General features: G+C 44.9%; 1 protein-coding gene across 11 annotated transcripts in view; it reads left to right on the top strand.

Annotated features, from left to right (window-relative positions):
• The window catches only part of ARHGAP40 (Rho GTPase activating protein 40), a 37,598-nt gene extending 26,021 nt beyond the window's left edge, over positions 1–11,577 (top strand). For 10 of the 11 annotated variants that reach the window (XM_064391527.1, XM_064391523.1, XM_064391528.1 and 7 more), the window contains exons 3-15: positions 905–1,125; positions 1,836–1,911; positions 2,697–2,848; positions 3,434–3,599; positions 3,924–4,015; positions 4,134–4,211; positions 4,469–4,628; positions 5,306–5,388; positions 6,159–6,365; positions 6,635–6,775; positions 7,662–7,822; positions 8,621–8,676; positions 9,018–11,577. In XM_064391527.1, the coding sequence (XP_064247597.1) occupies positions 905–1,125; positions 1,836–1,911; positions 2,697–2,848; positions 3,434–3,599; positions 3,924–4,015; positions 4,134–4,211; positions 4,469–4,628; positions 5,306–5,388; positions 6,159–6,365; positions 6,635–6,775; positions 7,662–7,822; positions 8,621–8,676; positions 9,018–9,124 (1,700 nt within the window). In that variant the 3' untranslated portion in view covers positions 9,125–11,577. The remainder of the gene's footprint in view (positions 1–904; positions 1,126–1,835; positions 1,912–2,696; positions 2,849–3,433; positions 3,600–3,923; positions 4,016–4,133; positions 4,212–4,468; positions 4,629–5,305; positions 5,389–6,158; positions 6,366–6,634; positions 6,776–7,661; positions 7,823–8,620; positions 8,677–9,017) is intronic. The other variant, XM_064391521.1, reaches the window with a different exon arrangement.
• The last annotated feature ends 951 nt before the right edge of the window (positions 11,578–12,528 follow it).

The following is a 12,528-nucleotide window of genomic DNA, read 5'->3' as shown; positions in this document are numbered from 1 at the left end:
CCCCAGAGTGTGAAAGAGCTGTGTGAGCTCCAGTGTCACCCCATACCCAGCTGGGCACTTACGATGAGGGCTGAGATTTTGAGAACAGTATTCAGAACAGAGCTGTGGCTCCCTGCTGCCGGGGTCGGCTGTCAGTGGTCTCTGCCCCAGCACGGGAAAAGGTGGTTCTGGGCAGGCCGCGCTTTGAAGAAGGAGTCTGGACTCTTGCTTTTGGTCTTCAGTTGAGTTTATTGTTCCTTATCTACAAAGATTTTCTGTCTGTCCAGCCGAGGTCTGATCAGCAAGACAGCCAAGGGCACTCTCTCCTGCCCACGGGGCGGTTGTCTCATTTATAGTGAAAACTACGTATTAGATATTTACCTTTAATTTCCAATACTTTTCGCCCTTGTTGGCAAGTGCACTTCCCCTATGAACCAATCCACACATGCCAACATCATCCTGAACATGGATGCCAAGGAGAAGAAAGAAGAAGGACAGGGCACGCCCAAATCCCTCCATCTTAGGACTCCTGACCCATGCACAGAATTCTAGACCCCCCTGTACAACATATAAAACCCCCCTGTACAGTGCTCTAAAACTTTTTCCTTCACCCTGTGATTTCTACTACTGTGCTACTTAAACTTTTGTGGCCTGTAATTCTTCATATAAGGCTGGCAATTTGCTCCATGAATTAAGGTCGAATTTCCAGGTGTCTTTGGCTTCCTGCCAGGGTCTCCGAGCCCCTGCCAGGGCTTTGAGACATCCAGGGCATCCAGAGATGTCCTGGGTCCCGACACCCTCCCATGCTGTCCCATTGGGAACAGAGGGACAATCCCAGCCAGGGAACGGCCCAGGCTCCTGCTCTGTGCCAGCACCCAGACCTCTGCTCCCTGCTCACTCTGCCTTCTCCCGCCCCGCTTGGCAGAGGGAGAAGCCGAGGCCGAGTGGCTGCAGGACGCGGGGCTGTCCGAGCTGCTCGGGGACCCTGCGGTGGACAAGGACAACCTGGTGCTGCTGTCCACGCTGACCAGGACGCAGGCGGCGGCCGTGCAGCGCCGGCTGGACACCTACTCCCGCTCGCGCCGCAGGAGGAACAAGCCCCCCGTGCGCGACGTGCGCGACGTCTTCGCCGTGGGCAGCTCCCAGGTGCGTTGGTTTTTGGGGTCTCCTAAAAGAGCTTCTTGCCTCGTGGGGCTTGGCTTGGCTTTCTGGGTCTAGGGCTCGTGGTGTGGCTTGGCTTCCTTTCAGTTCAAGAGGTTGAGACTGGAGAAGTGCTGGTGGCAGCGTTGAGGAGTCACTGGAAGCCTGCAGAGGCAAAGCCTTCCCAGGCCGGGGTAACATTCCTGCTGTATAGTGCCTCGTGGAGCACTGGCATCGTTTGGAGCCCTCTTGTGTTGTCTTTGTTCCAGTGACGTGTTAAATCACCATGAAACAAAACAAGAGCACTTCCCAAGTTCAGTTCTGATAAGCTGACCTTGTAGAGGTGGAAATCCTGGAGAAAGACTAACGCTGCCTTTTTTTGGGGGTGGGTTGGTTGGTTTATTTAGATTTTTTTTTTACTTGATAAAGAATTCATAACCACCAGCTTTTCCTGGAGAAAGACTAACGCTTTTTGGGGGTGGGTTGGTTGGTTTATTTAGATTTTTTTTTTACTTGATAAAGAATTCATAACCACCAGCTTTTCCTGGAGAAAGACTAACGCTGCCTTTTTGGGGGGGATGGGTTTGTTGGTTTATTTAGATTTTTTATCTTTTTTTTAAGTTGAAAAAGAATTCATAACCACCATCTTTTTGCCTGTTTTCCTGCAGTTCTGCCTTTTGGTTGTGGCTAAAACAACTTCTTTCTTTATTTCTCAGGACACAGCAGCAGAGAAAGAGGAGTCCAGCCCAGATCCACTGTGGCACAATCTACGGACTTCAAACACCCAGAGAAGTAAGGGGGAAGTTTTTAAATGCAGAGTAGGATCTGAAGCAGGGCTGGAACTGGAAGGAAAGCCACACACATATTTAAGTATATACAGCATCTGAAACTTGTTTGTGTTGGGCTGTGTGTTTCTTTATGTGATTATTCACACCTGTGGATTAATAAACTTTTCCAGGCCCCAGTGTTGTTAAAATTGTCACTCAAACTGATCATTGTAAGTTCAAGAACTTGATAAAGCAACTGAACTTGATAAAGCAACCGAAAGATGAAAATAAAACCAGTCTAGTAAAGTCAGTGAAACCTTATAAATGCCATGAGCAGTTTTGTAAAGACATATTAGCCATAGGTGTGTCCTTTAATTTAAGGTCTTGGCTTACCAATGACCTGGTAATTTTAGCCATAATGTTGTGACTTCACACTGATCATAGACTCATTAAACTTGGAAAATATGTCTAAAATCACAAGTCCAACCACCAACTCAGCACCAGTGTGTTCACCACTAAACCATGTCCCCAGGTGCCACATCTGCATGATTTTTGAACCCTTCCAGGGATGGTGACTTCACCAGTTCCCTTGACAGCCTGCTCCAATGTTCCAATGCTTGACCACCCTTTCAGGGAAGACTCTTACCCTACTGATCACTCTGTGCTGTGGGGACACTCTTTTCATGTGTTACTGCAGGATTTTTAAAAGCAAGGGCACCAAACCTAACTCAAACTGCATTTTTAGCAACTTTGCTTTCTAAGCTTCACCCTCTTAGCTTGCAGAAATTGAAGACAGTTTCTCCTCTGCAGCAGAAACCCAGGATTATTCCTGCACAGTTCGAAACCCTGGGAAGGAGGAGGTGTTCAACATGGATGTTGCATACTCAGAGCAAGCAGCTGTTCTGCTCAAGGGATCCTTCCTGTCTGAATCCAGGAAGTTAAAGGATGGAAATGCTCTAACAGTAAGCACTGGAGGAATTTTTCTTGTTAGAATTTATTGGTCTTGGCTTGTCACGGTGGTATAAGGCAATGGGTCTGTGTTTGGTGGTGCTTTGGGGTGTGTTGTGCTGTTATCTTTGCAACATTGGGCAAGGATAGACACTGTGTACAGGAGGATCAAAAGAAATGACACTTTTATCTGAAACTCCCTATTTTGACACATCCTTGTTGTTTCCTCTGAAAAGAGGAGAGTAACTAACTGCACTTTCTTACTCATAATTCTAAAGTTTTCTCCTCTCTGCAAATGAACTGGGCTGCCTCCAAAGTTCAGCTAGATTGGGATGTGGGTATCAGGCTGCTTTTAACTTAGAAAAACTGGCATCTCTAGTATGATTAAAGAGCAATATTGACAAGGGAAAATATTTATTCAGTTATTCAGTTGGTGGTTGAGTAGGAGTAGTTTTGGGCATATGTCTGGTCTTGAATGCAACAGGAAGAACAGATGCCTGGTTAGGATAAAAAAAAAAAAAAGACTACAGCAAAAGTTGTTCACTTGTGGGATTAATAGAGATAACCTGAGCTGAACCTCTTGTGTGTGTTTCCCTTAGAGATTTAAGATCCCCAAGGGCAGACTAGGAGTGACCAGGATTGGAGATCTGTCAGCTCAGGACATGAAGAAGATCCCCACACTGGCCCTCATTGAGCTTACAGCTCTCTGTGATATCCTGGGCTTTGAGCTGAAGAGAAACAAAGCAGCAAAACTGAAAACAACAGGTTAGTTGTACTCTTTTTTGTGACTTTTTTTTCCACTCATCTTCTCATAATACACTAATCATTTGTGTTTTAAATGTTAGAACAGAGGGTCTTTGATAAGAAACCTTGTGACAGGTGTGTTTTCCTTGGATTTCTCCTGGAAGTCAGTGGATCATGACATCAAGACCTACTACCACATTTATGTCTGGCTGCAATTGTCCTGTTTAACTCTCTTTCTCCAGTATCTATGTTTACAAAAGTACCACCTTAGTCTGCAGTGGGGGATTTATCCCTTACACCTCTATCAGAGCTGATACAGACTTGGAAATATTGTTTCTGTTGTAGAGAAAAGACTCTTTGGAGTTCCACTCAACACCCTGTTGGAAAACGACCAAAAGCTGCTGCCCAACACCAAGGTCCCTCTGCTACTCCAGGCTGTAAGTTCTCTGCTGGTTTCATTCACACCTCTGGTCCTCAGAGTCAGGAGTCTGTGATGAGGGCAGGCTGACTCCTCTTCCTCCGTGCCTGAGAGCTTTCTGTCTCCCCCTGTAACAGCTGCTGTCCTGCCTGGAGAAGAGAGGACTCGAAACAGAGGGCATCCTGAGAGTTTCTGGGTCCCAGACCAGAATTAAGGTATGAGCCCTTTAGCATTGTATGGAAGTGTAGGGAGTGATCAGGAAGCATTTGCTGAAGCAAGTGTTTGATTGACCTGAATTATCTCATCCCCTTCCCAGTACAACCAGAAACACCCACTGCTGCGAAATACTGGAGCGTGTGCTGAGGCTCTCTGCACCATTTTGCCTCGATGCCTCACCCTCCCAGTGCTCAGCTATAACATTTCTCTTACATTTGCTCATTAAAACATGTGATAAATTCCACCTTTCTGATAGAGCCTGGAACAGAAGCTGGAAAGGGACTTCTACAGTGGCCTGTTCCGCTGGGACGACGTCCACCAGAACGACGTGTCGGGGCTGCTGAAGAGATTCATCCGCGAGCTGCCGGCCCCGCTGCTGACAGCAGAGTACCTGCCTGCCTTTGCTGCTGTTCAGAGTGAGTGCCTGCTCTGCCTGCCAGCACCAGTCTGGTCTGTGCAAAGCTCTCCTGTCAGCTGTTGGGAGCCTGTGGAGATGGGAGCACAGCACAGCTGAGGGTTGCAGTCGCTGGCGCCTTTCTGTAGCAGCGCTGTCCTGGGGTCTTCAGTTTCGTGTCACTTGAGCCTGCAAGGTTGCTGCATCTGTCAGGACAAATTGATCAATAGTGACACACAGACTGAGCTGTGGGAGCTGGCCAGGGCACACAGGCAATGCAGGTAATGTGCTGTTCTGCACGTGGGATTAATAGAGATAACTTGAGCTGAACCTCTTGTGTGTGTTTCCCTTAGAGATTTAAGACCCTGAAGGGCAGACTAGGAGTTTGGGTATGTTCATCTTGAGTGCCAAGTTCTTTGTTCAAAAAATGGGGAATTATGGGTTTTTTTGCTGCCCTTCAAGGGTGTGAGGGTTGCTGGTTGATTGTGTACTCTAAAGGAAATGAGTCAGTCTTCAAAAACATGGGTAGTTCCCTTCTTAAGGACAGTATGAGTTTGAGTTACTTCAGTGAAACAAGGTCTCAAATTCTGGATGACCAACCATTCAATAAGTAATTGTCTCATTCCTTGGAGGATTCTTGTGCTCAAAAAGAAAGGTCAGAAACCTGAATCTTTTGTCCTGTTGTTATTCTCCTTCTAGATATTCCAGACCTGAAGCAAAGATTGCAAGCTCTAAACCTCCTGATCCTGATTCTGCCAGAGTCCAACAGAAACACTCTGAAGGTAACTGCTTGCTTTTGATTTAGCTGATAAAACATAGAATCACAGAATTGTTTAAACTGAAAAAAACCTTCTTAACATCATTGAGTGTAACCATTCCCCCAGCAGTTCCAAGGCCACCACTAAGCCATATTCCCAAGTGCCACAGCTACATGGCTTTTAAATAGTCACCACCTCTGCCTTTCTGTGCTTTTTAAGAGCTCTGGTGGTTGTTGCTGCCTGTTTTTTTGGTTTTTTTTCCCCCTCCTGAATAGTTCAGCTCCCAAGTATTAAAGATAAGGCTGACTTAGCATCCTGCACACCTCATTTAGAGCACTGGAATATTCAGTCAAATATAATAATTCAGTCAAAGATGATCTGTCATGGCTCTGGTGGACGTGTGAGGAGAAAGAGATAATCCAAAAAGGTTTGTTTTCCACATCTGGGAATGGCTTTGAAGGGACACAGAGGGAAAGGGGGGATTCATCTTTGGATTCAGAGAGTTTTACATCTAGAATTTGTAAATTATCACCTGCTAAGGAGTAAAAACTCATCTGTTTCCCACACAGGCTGTTTTTCCTGATTCATATATACTGGATAAACCTCTCTTGGTGTGGTTATTTGTTGCTGTCCTAGTATTAGAAATTGATCACTGCACTTCCTGACTGGAGAAATGGGATTTGCTGATCTATATCAAGAAAAGGTGTTAATTAATGATCTCTCCAGCAATTACCATGGTAGTTTTTTGAGCATTACTAGTAATGGATGGCTTACATCTCTTTCCCTCTTCTCAGGCCCTTCTTGAGTTTCTCAGCAAGGTGGTTGCCAGGGAAAAAAACAACAAAATGAATCTCTGGAACGTTTCCACAGTCATGGCCCCAAACCTCTTCATGCACAAGGGGCTGCCCAACAAGATCCCCGAGGGGAAGGAGAAGCAGCTGGCGGAGGGGGCGGCTGACGTGGTGCGGATGATGATCCATTACCAGGATCTGCTCTGGACAGTGAGTTCCATGGAATTGGGTGCTGTGGTGCAGCAGTGTCTTGGTCTTGTTAGAATTGGGATAGGGAAGAGATAGCCTTGGAAATTTCAGAGGAATTACACAGCTGTGAGGAAAACATCTGGCTGAATTCTAAGGCCACCTGTCCTCAAAGGTACACAGATTTTTTTTTTTTTGTCTATTTAAGGAGTTAAAGTGATGGTGAGGTTCCTAAATGACATCCTTATCTCTGCTTGATTTAATCCCTGTTTTCACCTTTCTCCCCTGCCCAGGTCTCCTCTTTTCTGGTGGCTCAGGTGAGAAAGCTGAATGAGAGCAACAGCAAAAGGTACCAGTTCTGTGACAGGCGGATTAAAAATCTGCTGCGGAAGATTCACACTGATAAAGACAAGGTGGAGAAGAACCAGGGAGAGGTGAGTTAGGGCTTGGGAAAAAAACCCAAACCCCTTTGTGGCAGCATCAAATATTTTCCTGAGGACTCAGAAAGATGAAAGGGGTGATACCCTTGAAAAGAGCAAGAGGGACAAAAAAAGCAGAATTATGAGGAACAGTTTCCCAGATGCTTTTGGCCAGGTTGTGGCAAAAACTGATGTCAACAGCAAGAGCACTAAACACATTTCAGGCTACAAAACACTTGGTTAAGAACAGGGAAGAGATCAGGAGCAGAAATTATGTTTTTCTCCATGTTAAGAGCAGAATTCTTATGGCTCTGAGTGTCCCATGTGCTGGCAGAGATATGTCTGCTGTGATAAAGGCAGGCTTATTTTCATCTTTTAAAGCATAAATTCAGGCTATTGCCTAATTTTCTTTTTGCTCTGCAGTGTCTGTTAAGATGGCACATCACTTGGTGCTTCCTTTCTTTGGAAAGGACCTTTCTGAAATTCAGTAGCGTGCAACCCAGATCTCTAAAGTCCTTTCCAAGTAATTTAAATGAATTTCAGAAGAGTCATTCACATTTGTGCAAAACAATTTGTCAGAATTTCTTCTGACAAATCCTATTTTCATCCGAGCTAGTCTCAGTGCTGTGTTTGAACAGCAGAGAGCAGCAGCACACGCTGATGGAGAGCACAGGGCTCCTCTCGTGGCCTCAGCACAAAACATTGATGATTTATTCACAATGCTCGCCTTGGTGCTCCCCTAAGCTTTCAACCTGTACTATAAGAAACAAGCCTAAATTCTCTGAACAGCTGTCTGAACAGGTTTAATTCTTCACCCTCTCCAATCTATTTTGAAAATTAATGTTTTGACTGATAAGAGTCTTTCTTTAAGCACTTTTTTCTTTTTTCCTGCCTTATTCAGCCTTCTAAGGTTGTGAAAGTCCACGCATCACTCCTCCTGAAGGACTCTCTGGAGGTGCACTTGAACAATGCCACCAGGGTTGCTGATGTCTTGAAGCAGTTTCAGAAGAACCTGGGCCAGAATGGCTGGAATATTGTCAACACTGTCAACCTCCTCAAGTGGTAAATGGCCTTTTCTCTGCTTAAAAAAGAAAAAAACAAAAAAAACAACCTAAGTGGTCTAGCTGCTGTTTTCTCTCTTGAGGTAGGGGTGAGGTGGAAGAACAGTGAGTGATGAGGAGAGATTGTTCTCTGTTCTAAGCTTAGGAAACGGTGCTGGATGAGGAAGGCAAATTTTATTCTGAATGATTCCACCCAGTGCTGAGGCTGGCAGGAGGTCAGTGGTGCCTTCTGGGCTGCTGGACACCAAGTCAATCCTTGCTGAAGGGAAGGGAAAAGGCAGCAACATTGACCCTGAGAAACAAACCCCCTCCAACTCTCCTGCAGAAAAACATCACCTGTATCATTGCCTGCAGTAGTAATTCCAGTGTGCTTATGGTAATGTAGGGATTTCCTAAAATAAACTCTGCAATTCCCTCCTGTGCTCCTGTGGTGAATTGCTGAACGAGCCCAGAGAAGGAGCAGAGGAGCTCCTGCCCCCTCTGTCCCAGCCCTGCAGGCTGTCTTTAGCAGGTGACGTGGCAGTGCCTCTCCTGTGTCCCAGGAGGGTCCAGGCAAGGAGAGTGAGGGGAAGCTGGCTGGATATGGCTCAGCTGCTCTCTCACCAACAGCTTGCCTTTTTTCTTTTTTGCCAGTTTTGGGTGTCCTGCACTGTGCAGGAAGATCAGCAAGGCCTCTGTACCACGGCCTCTGATCATTGCTGGTCTCTGAACCACAAACAATCCTTTTGGAGGAATATTCCTAAACTACCCAACCTGTCTTTGTAGAGTTTTGACCTTCAGTGTGTTTTTGTTTCTGCAGTAACAACTCCACAGAGTGCACAAACTTGCTCCTGTATGAAGTAGGAGGCAATATTGGTGAGTACAAATGGTACCTGAAATAAGGACTCTGATATCCAGTTTTTATGCTTAGCTTCTTTTAGGAGGTAGTTAAAAAACTTCTCTGGGCAGCTGTGCCATGGCCTCACCACCCTAAGACTGAAGAATTTCTTCCCAATAGCTAATGTACATCTTCCCTCTTTCCTCTCAAAGCCATCGCCTCAGAATCGTCGAAATGCTTCTGAAAGGTTGTAATATGGAAATGAACAAATCCTAGTTTTTAGGTGGGGGGAAAAGCAAACAAAAAACAAATCTAGCAGCTAAAGGACTAAGGATATTTAAAAATGTGGGGTTTTTTCCTGAATGTCTTGTTTTAACAGGTGAACATTGCCTGGACCCAGACACTTACCTCTTGGACTTGTACCACATCAACCCCCATGCTGAGTGGATAATTAAGCAAAACCCATCTTGCCCTCGGATGTTCTAAGGAAAACACGAGCAAAACAAAGCACTTGGTTGCAGTTTTTGGAAGGTGTGGAAATAGAGACTTTCCTGTTGTAGTGCAGGAGCAGACACTGCTTGTTTCTTGGAAGGAAAAGCACCTTTATTAACTGCTTCCATGGCAGCTGGCAGTGAGAGCACAGCAGCCTCTGTGCTGACAGGGGTGCTGGGAACAAACAGCAATTATCATTGTAGCAGAGTTTGCAGGGGGAATGGCTGTTCCTGAACAAAACATTCCCCAAAACAAACCCTGCAGGCAAAGCTGCAGTGGTTGTGCAGCAAAGATGGAACAGAAGAAAAATATTATCTTCAATATGCTAGAAGGCATTTGTGTATCCTGGATTTGTTCTTCTTTTGGAGGAGAGACAGACAAGTGCTGCAGTGGTACTAAGGACATCCCTTGGGTAAGGTCCATGGTTGCCTGTGGCATGTCACCAGAAGAGTTTGTGATCCTGGGCTTCACTATTTATCTCCTGTTCTGTTCTTTGAACAATGAAAAAGGATGTTTCCAAAAAGGCCAGATGGGATGTGACACCAACACATCGTGTATTTCATGACTGCAGTTAAATACATACATGCAACACAAGACAATAACTTTCCTTGAAAAAAGGTATGGAAAATACAGCAGCCTTTCAGATGTGCAGTGTGACAGGAAGGTGCCTGTCCTGTGCTGGTCGTGCACACCCAAATTGCCACTGATGAGTGACAATTAAAACAAACATGCATTTATTTTGATGGACAAGCTAAATATCAAGAGACAACACAGGAAATATCCTGAAGCTAACGTGAGGTTGGTAATCTGACCTGGCCACGTGAACTGAACTTCTTTGTGGAAGATTCTGTGTGAATGTGTTTGTTCAAAATCAACAAACCTCCCCTGAGATGTGAGGTGGCTGAGCTGAGCTGAGCCCTCACTGCTCTGCTGCACATTTCCGCTGCACTCAGCACAGCGTGGTCACTGTGGGCTGGACAGGTGAGGGTAGAGCACAACACTCACACCTTGCTGCTGCATCCTCATCATCATCATCATCATCATCCAAGCTCCAAGAGCACTGTGCCTGTGAGGAGGGGTGCAGAAGTGTTGCTTTCCTTCGTGGTGATGCTGAAATACCTCAAGTGAGGGACCCCACAGTGCAGTGTGAGGGGTGAAACACCCAGACTGTCTGGAAACGTGGACTCCTTTCTCTAAATACTGTTTTTAAACATGGTTGGATATTTATTCATGTGGCAGAAGCAGGGCTGCCCTGCAAGTGTATACTCAAAGTATTTCATTTGCCAAATCCCAGCTGCACTAGTGACAATCTCCAGTATTATTTCTTCTGTTAGAGGAGTTTGTTTCCATTGCAATCTGAATTTCCCCTCGTCTCCTTTTTTTTTTTCCCAAGGATGAAGTGTAGGTTTTTTCCTTATTCATTATGTCAAACTCCTAGATTCTGTTCTTCACTCTGTGATTATTCTGTCTGTGTGGTTAAATCCTCTTGGTGGTTAAGATCCTTGAGGAACAGGTGAGCCACAGTCCATATTCTTTCCAGCTTTTTGTGAATTCTGTGTGAGTGGTGCAGATATCTTAAAATTATCCATCTATTAGAGAGTGTGTCTATTCTTTTTGGTTGAGATGATGCAGATGCATTGACTGGCTGGATCACCTTCATTGATGTCTTCTCAAGAACCTGCAATAGAACCTCCCAGCCCTCACCCCGGTGTCAACAATTCTTGAGATGCCTCTTTTATAGGGCTAAAATTGTGCCTGAAAGAGCCTGATTATTTTCCTTGAGAATGGCTAGTTTATCTCTCTGGAAAGATCAAGCTGCTTTAAACTGGGGCTTTAAAAACCAAAGGTACCTATTCAGCATCCCTTCTGGAGTTCTTTGTGGCAGTGATGGAGTAAAGATGGCAAAGAGGAAATGCCAGAGATGTGATATCTTTATGAGCTGGGTACTTCTCAGGGTATCACCATGAGCTCAAAGTTCCTTTGCAAGCTGAATTGCACCCTGCAAATCACACAATGCTGCATTTTTCCACCCCTCATATGCTGGTTTACTAAATTTTCTGTCCATGTGTATTGAGGGGTCATGACTGCATCACTGCTGCTCTGAACTACAAATGAGTGGGGTTTTTTGAACACCAAACAATGTGAATCAGTGCTGTGAAAAACAAGGTTAATGGGAGATTCTCATGAGACAAATATCAGGTTTAAATATAAAAGGAAATGTAAAAAAAAAAAAAATATAAAACAAACCAGCTCTTTCCAGATGGTGGATTTGCTTTTAATTTTTTTTTCCTATATTTGTATCAAAAAGTGTAAAATTTTCAGTCAATGATGTGCAACACACTCCTGAAGGATGGCTTTTAATACCTTTTGTTTTTTATGATTTTTTAAATTCTGTATTTAAATGTCATTTATTCAGTGAAACAATAAAAATACAGTAAAATCCCTTGGCTGCATTTCCATTAGTGCTTGAGAACAAGTTAAATGGCACCACATCTGTGAATGCAGCAGGATTTGTCTCATGCCTGAAGAGGGATGAAGAGGATGAGTTTTGTGTTACAGCTGCAGGAGCAGCTCCTCTCTGGCTGGTCCTGTGGCATTGCTGCAGAAGGATGCTCCAGGAGGAGGAAGAGGAGGCTGGTGTTGGGTTTAAAAACCCTAAGGAAAGGTGGATGGGAGCAGAAGGTGAGCACCAAGGATTAGTGACTTCTGAAGGAAGAGGAGCGGTGGTTCAAGATTTCAGCTTGAGGAAATGTGTCCATATCCCGTGAGAAATCCCCTTCCCACCCCTCAGCCCTGCTCAGCTGAGCTCTGCCCAGCCAAGAACAGCAGGAATCCAGCCTGGATCTTTGGTTAAATCACAACTAAAAGTGTTCAATAGTGATGAAATGTGGCATGAACCTCTGTGAACTGTTTAAAAGCAGTGCAGCAGCCTGTCCAGCAGTGCTGCTGGAAAAGCAGGGCTTGCTCTCCTACCCAGACACAAAAAGAAAGGGGGAGGAGGATCCCAGCAGCTTCAAAAAGCTTCCAGAGCAATTATCTGAGGAAAACACCAGTTTATCAAACTCATTCCACCCATTCATCTTCAGTAGTATCAAAGTGCTAATCTCTCCCATCCCCAAGGGCTTTTGTGATTGATCATTACACAGCTCTCCCCTGCTCAGAACAGAAGCCCGGGATTTATTCTGAATGCAACTGTATGTTGTGCTGAGATAAGGGACAGAGCATAAAAGAATCTTGCAAATGCTGGTTAAACGTAGTTGTGGTTGAAGTGGAACTGAAATATCAAAATAATAATAATGATTTTTAAAAAGTAGATTGCCTTAAGTATTTGCAAAAATATCATCCTCAGAGGAATAAGTGAAGCTTCAGCTCTTGGAGGGAAGTGTCACAAGTAAACA

This window comes from Passer domesticus, chromosome 16 (genome assembly GCF_036417665.1).
Source record: "Passer domesticus isolate bPasDom1 chromosome 16, bPasDom1.hap1, whole genome shotgun sequence".
NCBI classification, from domain to species: Eukaryota; Metazoa; Chordata; class Aves; order Passeriformes; family Passeridae; genus Passer; species Passer domesticus.
Note: the sequence above shows the minus strand (reverse complement) of the source record. Positions and strands in the feature narration are given on the sequence as shown.